This window comes from Oryzias latipes, chromosome 14 (assembly GCF_002234675.1).
Source record: "Oryzias latipes chromosome 14, ASM223467v1".
Lineage (NCBI taxonomy): Eukaryota > Metazoa > Chordata > Actinopteri > Beloniformes > Adrianichthyidae > Oryzias > Oryzias latipes.
Genome location: NC_019872.2, coordinates 18,633,660 through 18,645,451, shown reverse-complemented (window position 1 = coordinate 18,645,451; position 11,792 = coordinate 18,633,660). Strand labels below are relative to the sequence as shown.

The window sequence follows — 11,792 nt, the reverse complement described above, 5'->3', positions numbered from 1 at the left end:
CAACCGCCGCCCGGGCGACCAAGACCGCCACCCAGGCCGGGGCCAGCAGGGCCGCCGCAAGGCCCCCAGAGCCAGAGAGCAGGGAGGCACGGAGGGAAAGAGGGCGCCGCCCCAGCCCAACCAGGAGAGCAGCCCCCCCGCCGCGCCGGGAAAACCCAACGCAGGGCCCCACCGGAGAAGGACGCCCACAGCCCCAGACGAGCACCCCACCACCACCCAGGAGTTCCGGGCATCCCCCCGCCCCAACCCCAGGTACGAGCCAGGACCCCCCAAGGGAGACCCACTCCGCACTCCAGGCAGCCATCCGCCCGGCCGACGGTTGGTCCAGGGAGGAGCGAGGCAGGGGCCCGCCGCCCCCGCCCAGGAGGGGGGAACCCCGGGGAAAAAAGAGGGCCCACAAGGGGTGTTGTAAATATGGCCCGACCAGGCTCGGCCACAGTTGGAAATTTGGCGGGGCCCAGCACTCAGGAGCAAGGACCAGAACCCACCCCCCAGGGACACAAACACCCCTGGCTCAGATGTAATGTGAACCCCCCCACCGCGCGGAGAGAGCACCGCCGGGCCCAGGAAGCCGGCACCCCGGGGACACAGCCGCCGTTGCAAAGGGGCCCGTACCCCCCACCAGGGAAGAGGCAGGGGACAGATGGTCCTAGGTCCCACCTTCCTTGCAAAATGTGTGTGCGTGTATGTGTGTTTGAGAGAGTGTGTGTGTGCATGTGTGTGTGTTTATGTTGGGATGTATATATTGAGGGGGGAGGGGTGTGTGTACTAAGGGGGGTGCGGTTAAAATTGGCGGGTAGGGCACTAAGGGGACATCTCCTGATTACTCACAGTGACGTCCCCTCACCCTCCCCACCAAGGGGCCCTAAATGTCTAAGGTGCGGTTAAAATTGGCGGGTAGGGTGCTAGGAGGACATCCGCTGCTTGCTGGCAGTGATGTCCAAGCACCCCCCCTACCAAGGGCCCTACATGTCTAAGGTGCAAATAAAACCGCCGATATATGAAAGACTTAGTGTCACATAACTGCACCCGGGGAATAACTGCAATTATTAATTTCTCTTCCATTATCAATTTTCAAAAGGTTGGCACTTCAGTTATTCAAAGGGGATGTCATCCATTTGTCACTACCAAATCCAAGTCCTTGATTGGTCAAAGTTCGACCTGGTTTAACGTGCGTTCAATACCTGTACATTTTATATGTGGAGCCCAAAAATTGTCTCAAAAATATGTGAGGCTTCGCGTGATCGCGAGAGTTTTGAACGAAGAAGCTCAAAACACGCATACACACACATTTACATAGACTTTTCATTGGAAGTGGTCGATTGAACGCTTGCTGCCGAGACCAGTGTGAAAATAGGTTTATAATTACAATAGTACAATGTTGGCTCACTAAAAGACTATTTCCTTATTTGTGAAACTAATGCTGTAGTGCCCCCTTGTAATGTGCTCTACGTCTGTCATACTTGTTGCTATTTTTCTCAGAAACAGCTTCTTGCTTCATTAATTTAGAGTTTAATCTAGTACATTTGAATGTATGAAATTATAGCTTTAATCTTGAAAATTGTTAACTTTTTTTCTCATAATTTCAATAATTTATTTTCGTAACATTTTTTACTTTATTTATTTTTATGGAGGCCATGATACATAGCCAGGATTTCACTTTTTTTTTTTTTACAGAAACACATTTTAAACACCCTTATATAGTTATGCCATGTTATATTTACAAAAGTGTTTTTTCTTATCCCCCTGCTGTAGGTACCAGCAACTCCAGCTAAACTGATAATTAATCAGTTTTAGTCAGGATGAACCGATAAAATGTAATTTTTTAAGAAATTAATACAAAATGTAATTTCCAAAGCATCACTTTTGTAAACAGATGTTCATATCTGCCGGGGACAGGTGTCAGCTACACTTGCTGAATTTTCCTCGGGAGCCACTTGAGCAGCATCTTACAAAGCTTTTTGCTTTTCAGCTTTGTCTTCGTTAAGTTCTTAATGAAGGCTTTTCTGAGCAGTCCAAAGTTTGGATGCTGGGACGGATGCACAGAAGAGGCTTTGTTGCCAGCTGCCGAGTTGCTGAGAATCTCCAGGAAGCGCCTCTCCTGCTGCCTGAAGTCATACTCCACACTGGAAAAGACAGATATGCAGCCCCAAATTACTCAAGTTCCCCTAAACACACACATTATACATGTGATCAAATTGAGCTCTTCGCCCCCAAAAGATGCAAATGAAAGCTTAAATGTGTCAGCTCTGCTTTTCCGGGTCATTTCTCCCTCGAAGGCGAATGGCTTTTAATGCCTAAAATGACTGAAACCGCTACTGCTGGAGTTGACTTTGCTTAGTTCCGCTCATGTGGGAAGCTCTGTACCTGTCAGATTCTGAAGTGACAGATGGGTTTGGGCAGGAACACGCTTCCCAGCAGATTAAAAAAAAAAAAACAGTCATGCCTCAAACATTTTCATACAATTTACGCGCTGCAGGATCACATGCTGAGGCTTTCACTTCTCAAGCAACTTTTTGACGTATAGCGGTTTTTAAAGTCAGCCACTTTTAGAGAACATTTTTGAAATGTTTAACTCTAATTTCTTGGTTGTCTTTGTGCAACATTTAGTTTTATTTTAATTTTAAAACATCATAAGACAGTTTCTTTTTCAGTTTTTGGCCTCTACTTTCTCCATTTCTGGGTCAGGTTTTTAAGGTTTTTAATTTGCTGTTGCTTCCATCTGATGTAACATTTCAGCAAATGGGTGTAAATCAAAACAAAGGGGAAGAGGAAGCTTCTGTCTGCAGTGTTGCAAAGCCTTATTAGGCATGCAACAAAGCTCTAACAAGAAACATGAAGAACGCCCCATTGTTAGGCAGCATCCTTTTAAAAATTTATAAAATCTCAAGCTTGAATTGAAAAGAACAGCTGCAACAGATCAAGCAGAATGCTAACTTCTGTTTTGATTAATTTAGTTTAAAACACAAAAATGGAATAAAAGCTCAGTTTTAAAAGGAGCATTAGTTCTGTGTTCTCCTTTCACATCTTTTCTAAATTGTAAAGCTGCGTTTGCATCTCTTTGTTTTGACAAAGTCAAGTCTTACTTTTTTTTAAAAATTCGGCTATTGTTAAATTACTGAAATCAGATGCAACATTTTCGTTAATTTCCAATCGTTTGGAAACTGAACTGGGGAAAAAAAATCTTTTTTTTAATTTGAAGACTTTCATTGAGACAAATTCTTGCAAATGCTTCAAGTAAATTAACTCCCTTTAACTTGACTTCAGTTTTTTGCTTGACTCCAAAAAAGAAGAATATATGTCTGAGCAAGCAATAAATAAATAAATAAATAAATAAAAACTTAGAGTTTTTTTGTTTTTTTTTTGCCTGCTCAGAAATATATTCTTCTTTTTTGGAGTCAAGGAAAAAACTGAAGTCAAGTTCAAGTCTTGGCTCGGGGGACCTGAAACAGAACAACAACAGGGGGCCTTTCTGTGTGGACTTTGCATGTGGGTTTTCTTAGGGAACTCCGGCTTCCTCCCACCGTCCAAAAACATGCTTCATAGGTTAATTGGTCACTCCAAATTGTCCATAGGTGTGAGTGTGAGTGTGAATGGGTGTGTGACCCTGCGACAGACTGGCAACCTGCGCAGGGTGTCCCCCTGCCTTCGTCCATAAGTGACCGGGATAGGCTACGGCAGCCCCGTTACCCCGAAAGGGAAGAATATGAATGAATGAAATATATTCTTCTTAAGCAAAACAGCACATAAACACAAAAGGAGCAGTTAACACATTTTCTGCTCAGGCAGCAAGTCATCAATTTTCATTCAGACAAAGAGGCAGGCAGAGATCTGGCTGAATAAATTGTCGCTGTTTTGCCCATTAAACATTTTTCTCCATATTTTAAAATAAAATGCATTTGTTCCAATCCAAAAGAAGTGTGCCTGCTTTTTGAAATGTAAATAGTGGTGGTGCTAAACTTTGGAAGGGTGGAAAATGAGAACAGCAGTGCAAGGCTAGTACAAATGAAATGGTCAAATATACAGCAGTTCTCCTGTAACAGTTTTGTTATTGTCATTAATGTAAAAACAGCAGTTGCTTTAGCTGAGGTGCTGTTGCTAATGTAAAGCGGAAGGAAAAACTAAATACAAATTGTAGAAATTTGTGAAATATCTGAAATAATTTCACAAAAATGTAGCTTTTGGTACTTTAGAAATGCTTAAAGAAGCTTGTACTGATGATTACTCAATCTTTGTCAATAATACTTTTAATATTGACTCAAAAATTGGGGGACATGTGGAGGGTGCAAAGGTTTTTGCTGCCCCCCACCACCACCACCACCACCATCCCCCCTCCACTCAGGCTTTGGTTCTATAAAAGCGTGTTTATCAGTCCAACCTTTATTGGCTTTCTAAAAATGAGCTCACCTGTACATGATGCAAGCAGTTTTCTGACACGTAGAGCACTTTTTGAGGTCCTGTCCGCTTTCACAGCATCGCCAACTATAGATGAAACAAAAGCAAATAAGAAGTTGAACGTCCTTTCCACCTGCCCCTGTTATCCTGCTGCCGATCACTGCTGGAGTTGCAGTCTATCAAACATTCGCGTTAGACTTTGTTAGCTTATTAGAGGATGTGGAGAGGTTGCCTCAGGGGCAGACACAGCCTATATGAAGAGAGCAGGAGATGAAAATGACTGATGTAGACATGTTGCCAGGAGGCTGCCTCCATTTCTGTTATGAGTCTAAATAAATCTCTCAAGTGCCCCTCTATCCTCTCAATGCAACAGCCTCGAGTTACCAAGAATCTTGGACTGGTATGAATCTGTGTCTCAGTGGTGAAGTCATCCTGCCTCACCTTATGCTGTATTGTTAATGTATAATAGAATTCATGTTGTTGTTAATAAGGAGCAGAATACTGAACAGGAGCCTGAACTCAGACAGAAGTAAACTAAAAGCTTTATTGAACAAGTATGATGCACTCAAGACAAGGAATAAGAAATGTGAAGGAATTTGGCCCCCTTGACTTTTCAGCTCTCCTAAAGTACGCTGAAGGTCGATCACTGTCGTGAGGCTTTTTTTTTGCCATAAGCGTGCTTTTTTTACTTATTAGCCATTCAGATTGAAATTTGCTCATTTGTTTAAGATCTTTGACAACATTTAAAAATAAACTATAATTCCAATCTCAGCCTAAAAAATCTCAATGGGGTCAAGGATCAATTCAAGAAAACGAAAAAACAAATTGAGCTTTATCTTGTGTGGGTGGTTGGGGTTTGAGCCCCTTGGCTACCGTGACATGATTGACAATGGGTGATCGTGAACTAAGGTCATCATTGAAACAAACCCATATTTGGAGATAAACTTGTGAGTTATGCTAATTTACAGCTAAACACCTTATTTATAAAAACACTTGGCATTAGAAGGGATGCTAGAGTTTATTTTTAATATGACTATTTCTATCAGCAGCAGCAGAATTTTTGTCTCCAAGTATAATTCTAGAAAACGCAGCATTCTGATTAACATGTTTACATGTGTTAATTGAGCACTTTAAAAATGGCTGAGACAGAGGGACAGGCACTACTCCTGAAAATTCTCCCATTTCAAATAGGGAAACTACTTTTTGCATCCTATTGTATAGTAATTGGTTGCCTGAGCAACCAGCAACCCCAGAGGGTTCAAAGCTTTAGAGTAGACAGTCAGTGAACTATCAGGCAGGACAGTAATACTCTATATTGCCCATGAATAACCCTTGTGCTATTCTATGACCCCACCCTTACATTGATGTGTTATCCCTACTATGACAAAGGTGGATAAAGGTGGAAAGATTTCATGTAATCCATGGACACCAGTGAAGATAAAAAATCTTTGAAAAAAAAGGTTCAGAGCACTGTCTTGTGGGGTCTAGATAACCCAACTCCCAATGTTAAAGTGCTTAGGATAGCACAAGGGTTAATCAAAATACGCTTAGTTACATGAGAACTGCTGCTTTAACCTAAACATTAAATTGTTCCAGGAATGCTAATCAAGAAGTATAATATTACTCATAAAGAAACAATTTAAAACTGAAATTGTCTTACAGCCCTAAGGCAAGGAAAAAAAGTACAGATGATTCTGAACTGATTTTGATGAGGCCAAATAATGATAAACGTTGTTTTAAAATTGGTCCATATCCAAAAGAATATGGATGTACTGCAAAAATGTGCAGCTAGTCACAAACTACTATGTGGCTAGATGAGCAGCCTAAAAATCAACAGTGATTTTCTCTTTATATTTATTGATGAGTATGCAGGGTTCTTGTTCAGATGTTGGTCTTGGTTTTTTTCCATGTCACTAAGACATGTAATCCCAGACTCAGTCATGCTTCAGTCTTTTTTGTATGCAGAAGAGAAGTTCTCGTGTCAGACTTTTGAAGCCTTTTTGAAATTATACTGTCATAGACTTTCATATTTTAATTGGAGCCCTTTGGGGCTTGGAGATTCCAATTTTTTTTTGGAAATTAAAATGGCAGTAATTTTTGGTTTATTGTTGTCAGTCTATAAATGATTGATTTCTTCATTTGGTTCAGTTGTTTTCTTTCTGATATTTACAAATAAGTCCAATTCTTGTCTTCGTATTTGGTTTCGGATCCCCTAAGAACTAAGCAACATTTGGTTTGGTCTCTTTCATCATTTTTTTGGTCTCTTTCTTTTTGAAAGAACCAAACTTTAACACTTTTGTAGGAAAAGCCTATAATCTCACAAAAACTTTGGATGTTTAAAGATGAAAATCTACAAAGCAGAATTTGACAAAGTTTTGCCAGCAAAATACTGTTCCATGATAGTCAAGTGTGGAGGTATAAAGGGATTTTTCGTTGACCAGAAGATTTTTAGTCTTTACAAAGCACCCTTTGCCTGCCACTCCAATTAGAGCTGGATGTGACAAATTCATGAAAAAAATTAAAATGGGATGGTTTTAGCTTCATAGCAACCAGTTTATGTTGTGGTCACCTGGAAGTGACGAACAGGTCTATGTAATTTTTAGAAAAATTGGCAAAAGTACATTTTTGGATTTCCTTGAAAACTAAGGTTTTCTGTTAACCCCGCCCACATTCCTAATACAGTCGTATCGTACGTCATATTGTTTTATTTAGCTTAATCCAACATTTTATGTATAACACTTTCACAATATTACAGTAAAAAATGTGTGAGCAAAAGGGAAAGGCCACATTTGAACGCAAGTGCCGTTCAAAATCAACAAACTTCAAAACTTTTTTTTAGCTTCCCAATGATGCTCAAGGAGTTAGGAGGCAATAGACTGAAATCCCTAGGAGGATGCTGAATTTGTAGAAGGTACTGGAGGTGTTTTTTTTTTGGGATAATGCTAGATGGTAGCCTCTCCCTTAGGTCAAAGGTCAACAAAACTTTGGTTGTGGTTGCACACTTAACCTAATGGCCTGTGTGTGAAATTTGGTGTTGATTATTCGAACAAAAGTTTTCTTTTATCATATTTTGTGAAAATGGGAAAATCACCAAATTTCACATTTTGCCACAGAAATGCTGCCAAGTCGTAGGTCCTGTGGCCATCCAATAATATTTGGTGTTTTGGTTTTGTTAGTGGAATTTGATAAATTTTTCTTCTTTTTCAGCCCGATGAGGGATTTTTGCCCATTTCATTTTTCATGGTTTCTCTTGCTGTTATGTTATCATTTGTTTTATTTTGGGGTACGGGTCTTAATTCACTATTTCAAAAACGTTTTTTTTACTAGGTGCCTGCAAATTTTGGTGAATTTTTGAGTATGTGGCAGGGACCAAATATTTGGTCAAAGGTGGAGTAAGAAAAAGAAATCGCTGACAATAACGGAGTCCTTACAGTCTAGGACTGCTGCGGGCCACAATTATCTAAATAAATATAAAAAAACGATGATAGGTGGTTTGTTAACTTACACCATTCATGACACTAAGAAACATCTAATATGGGAATAAAACTCTATAAAGCACATTGTTTATCCTTTCCCAGACAGACAGAAATAAACTTCTTTTTTAAACCAATTTGTGTCTAACTGTGGGTTTTATTTTGTTTACTTTAACTCGGGTCTCCCACCCACAGTTCACTGTGAAATTGTTTTACTTTTCGTCACAAATTTTCTTTTACTTAAAGTCAGTAAAACTTTACCACACTCACCAGCTGGACGAGGTACGACACATCTCCAGGTCATGGATAATATTTAGCAGGATGCTGATCCGGTCTTTGTTGGCCTCCAAGCTGGCCTCCACAGCCTCAAGTTTCTGCTGCAGGGTTGCAGATTTCCATCTCTGTGGGAAAGGTGGCAGTAACTGGTCTGCCTTAGCTGGATGGGCGTGGGCCACATTAGTGTCTGGTTGAGTGGGGAAATTAACTGGATTTTCCTTCCTGGGGGCCTTCGTCGAACTAGACTGGACTTCGGAACTGGTTTTTAAGCCCACAATTGATCTTACTGTTGAGTGACCTCCTTCACCAATGACAGTCGCAGTAACAGAGCAGTCCAGACTTTTGTGTGCTTGTGTCATTATTGAAACATCTGAATCTGAGCTTTTGTAGGCTGAAGATTGCTCATTTCCAGTGCTGCTGGTTTGCATCTCTGTGTTTGTCAGTGAGACAACAGGTTCACAGTTAATCTGAGCTTTAACTGCAGGCGGTGAGTAATTGGGAAGGGTCTGTCTATCTAGACTGGACGGAGTCTCAGTACTTGCATGCCAGGCTGAAACACCCAGGGCAAACTGTTGTCTATTTGATTCCGTTTGCGGGGCTGTTGTTACCGCCAAGCTTGTTGCACACTGTCCTTTGTGATTTGTGTCTGTGCATCCTTGATAATGTTCAAGCCTTTGTTGTTTTGTGTTCAGACAACCCTGCAGACAGGAGGTGCTTGGCTTGATTAGGGAAATGAAAGTCTGAGGGTGAGTGACCTGTGGATGCTTTGCATGTTGATGCTCTTCTGGCTCATGTGCCTCTAAGTTATTGATTAGATTACCACATACTTTGTTTTTAGTAGAATACAGTTTGACGTTGGGAGTAATTAATGTCTTCTTGCTGTGGCTGCTTGCATCACTGCCTATGTTGTGATCTTCTGACACAACGTGTGGCCCAGATAATCGCGAGGGAGGTGTTTTTGAGTCGCTTTCTTCATCAGGGATGACACCAGCTTCATTACTGTCCTGAGTTTGGATGTCTGCATCTTGCATGCCATTACTTTTGTTGATGTCAGAGGCTTCACTGAGGCTGAATATTTTTGCCTCACCCGTCAACCAGGAGATGTTTGGTTCTTTAGAGAGTCGAGACGCTTGTGAAGCAGAACAGGGTGCCGTTTCTGTCAGATTAACGGTGATGGTTCCACCTAGTGCATTTTTGCATGACGAATCCTTGTATGTGATAACTGAGGTGAGAGCTGAACTTTCAGGTGATCTAGGGTTAAAAATTGTATTTGATGGGGTTGGAGGGCATGCAGAAACATGAACTGCTGATTCAGAGTTTGAGGAAGCAGCCTGAGTTAAGTTATGTAAGTTCAAAGTCTTGTGGTTAGTACTCATAAACACAACTTGATCCAAATGTTTTGCCGTTGTTTTTGGTGGCTGAGCCAAACAAAGTAAATCACATGACTTTTGTGCAGTGTCAGCAAAAAACACCTCATCTGAGGGGATGGATGGAGGTTTATCTGGTAGAGGAGTAGAATGAAGTTGTGTACTTTTGAGTAATCGATGTTCAAGTGGATCAAATTGGGAAATGTGGCCTATCGTATTGGTTGACTGTGATTTCATTTGTTGGCTCTTAGGTTCATTTGTAGCTTTGAGCGTTGGTGCCATGTGTGAGGTTTGTTCTTTTCCAAAGACCTTCTCAAAAGTCGTAATATTTTGAGATTCTTGACTAGAGCTACAGTGTGTTGTTTTAATAAGCTCAACAGAAGTATGGGGGTCATTTGGTTTAGGTACCTGAGGGGTCAAGGCGATACTCAATTGGAGAGGGTTCTCATGATCCTGTGGTGGTTTAGCAGAATGTTTAATGCTGGTATCATTCTGTCTACTTTCTATTGTAGCTTTTGTGACTGTGGTGGCTCTCGATTGTAGGACAGTTGCAGGTTGAATGGATGTTGGAAAACCTGAAGCATGTCTGACGTTTGCTAGATTGCCTTTAGAATGCACAGGGCATGCAGGATGAAGAGTTTTACTGAGCTTTAGCTCCTGATTAACTGTTGCCTGTGTCATTTTGCTGGTTTTCATTGAAAATTGTGGGTTTATGTTGAGTTTTTTTTCTATTTGATGGTCCTGGAAAATTGCAGTGGCAGAGAATGAGCTGAGGGGACACTTAACTGGTTTCTCTTGAGGGTATGCATCAGAAGTAGGGCTGCTCACCCCATGAATGGCAACTCTGGGAGTTTCACACTGCCTCCCTACACAGTCATTGAACATTTTTGGTGGCAGAGCAAAAGGTCGTCCAGTAGATAATACCAGCGTCTTCCCAGAATGATCTGCATAATGATGCTGCACGCCTTTTCCACAAAGGTTTTCCTTCTGTACTGACTCTATTTCATAGTGCTCTTCACTAATTCCACCAATTGCCTCTGAATCAACCACACTGCCGTTGATATACCGAACAGCCGATTTGACTTTAGGCCTGTCTCTGGTCACAGTCCCTGCGATGGTGGGATTGCTCCTAACTGCTCTGGCATAGCAGTAAGTCTGACCACTGTTGCCGTGACAGAGTGCCACATCCTTACCTCTGGCTGCTCTGAAAGTCACTTCTTTTTTAATCTTGGATTCCACAGCTATTTGTTTTAAGATAGAATTTTTCTCTTTGGCACTTTTAGTTTCCCTGGTGACGTTGGATGTTTGACTGATGTTGTCTGAGAGGATTTCAGGTATACGGGTAAGTGGTTTGCTTATCCCCGGAGATGTCTGAACTCCAACGCTGCATTGAAGCCCCCAGGACTGCAGCAGATTTTTGTCTCCTGTTGTCTTCCAGCCGCGGACCCCAACCAGAGCGGGGTAGCACAAAACTGAAACTGGAGTGGTCAGGTCAGCCACTCGTCTCCCCATCGCAGATATGACTGACTCAGAATAAATGGAGAGAGCAACAGTCCTTCCACATCATTACATCCATCTAAAAGCAAGGGAAGAACAAGTTTAGAGTAAGAAGCACTTTCAAGAAATGGATGAGTAAGCGGGATTAGTTCAAAGAATGTCCATGACCGAGACAAGAAAATGTAAAATTGTAGGGTATGTAGGCATGAGTATCGTAAACATACAATTTGGTCTAGGGTTAATTTTAATCAAGCAAAAAATTAAATTCTTCTCTTTTTTGTAATTAAAGACCCACTGCCATCGTCTTTTGATCTATATTCAAAGCATTCCCAGTGGTATTTTAATTATGATCATGCCATTTCTGGCCATAATCAAAAAACCCAGTGTCATTTTCTAGGACATAGTTTTTGAAGAACGGCAGTAGTTCATTAGAAATTTACCTCTGAGTTGTTGGCATTGATGTAGAGCAGAGGTGCCCAAATCCAGGCCTCAAGGGCCGGTGTCCTACATGTTTTCCAACCAACCTGCCATTGAAGCTCCTTATTATTAAATAAATGAAACAAATGAAAAAAAAAAGAATTATTGGCTAACCACACCCGATCAAGGTAATCAGCAGCAGATAAGGCAGGATTTCTGGAAAACTAGCAGAAGGCCGACCCTCGAGACTTAGGCAGAGCAACTCCACTCCTATTCCCATCACCTATAACTGTTTACATGTTCTTACACTAGCTGACAGCCTAACATTACCAGTACAACAATCCAGCTGTACATCTGATGCCAGCTC

General features: G+C 41.5%; 1 protein-coding gene across 1 annotated transcript; it reads right to left on the bottom strand.

Moving 5' to 3' along the window:
• Window positions 1–947: 947 nt before the first annotated feature.
• On the bottom strand, window positions 948–11,439 carry LOC105355676. The gene is made up of 3 exons (XM_020709007.2): window positions 8,139–11,439; window positions 4,408–4,482; window positions 948–2,126 (listed from the first exon to the last, which is right to left on the bottom strand). Exons 1-3 carry the CDS (start codon window positions 11,021–11,023, stop codon window positions 1,907–1,909), a joined length of 3,180 nt encoding a protein of 1,059 aa, XP_020564666.1. The 5' UTR covers window positions 11,024–11,439; the 3' UTR covers window positions 948–1,906.
• Window positions 11,440–11,792: the final 353 nt, after the last annotated feature.

Coding starts and splice junctions, on each gene's coding strand:
- LOC105355676 (XM_020709007.2), bottom strand. CDS start 11,023: ATGGGGAGACGAGTGGCTGACCTGACCACTCCAGTTTCAGTTTTGTGC. Junction 4,483..8,138: donor TGTCGTACCTCGTCCAGCTG/GTGAGTGTGGTA, acceptor TTTCATCTATAG/TTGGCGATGCTGTGAAAGCG. Junction 2,127..4,407: donor ACTGCTTGCATCATGTACAG/GTGAGCTCATTT, acceptor TGTCTTTTCCAG/TGTGGAGTATGACTTCAGGC.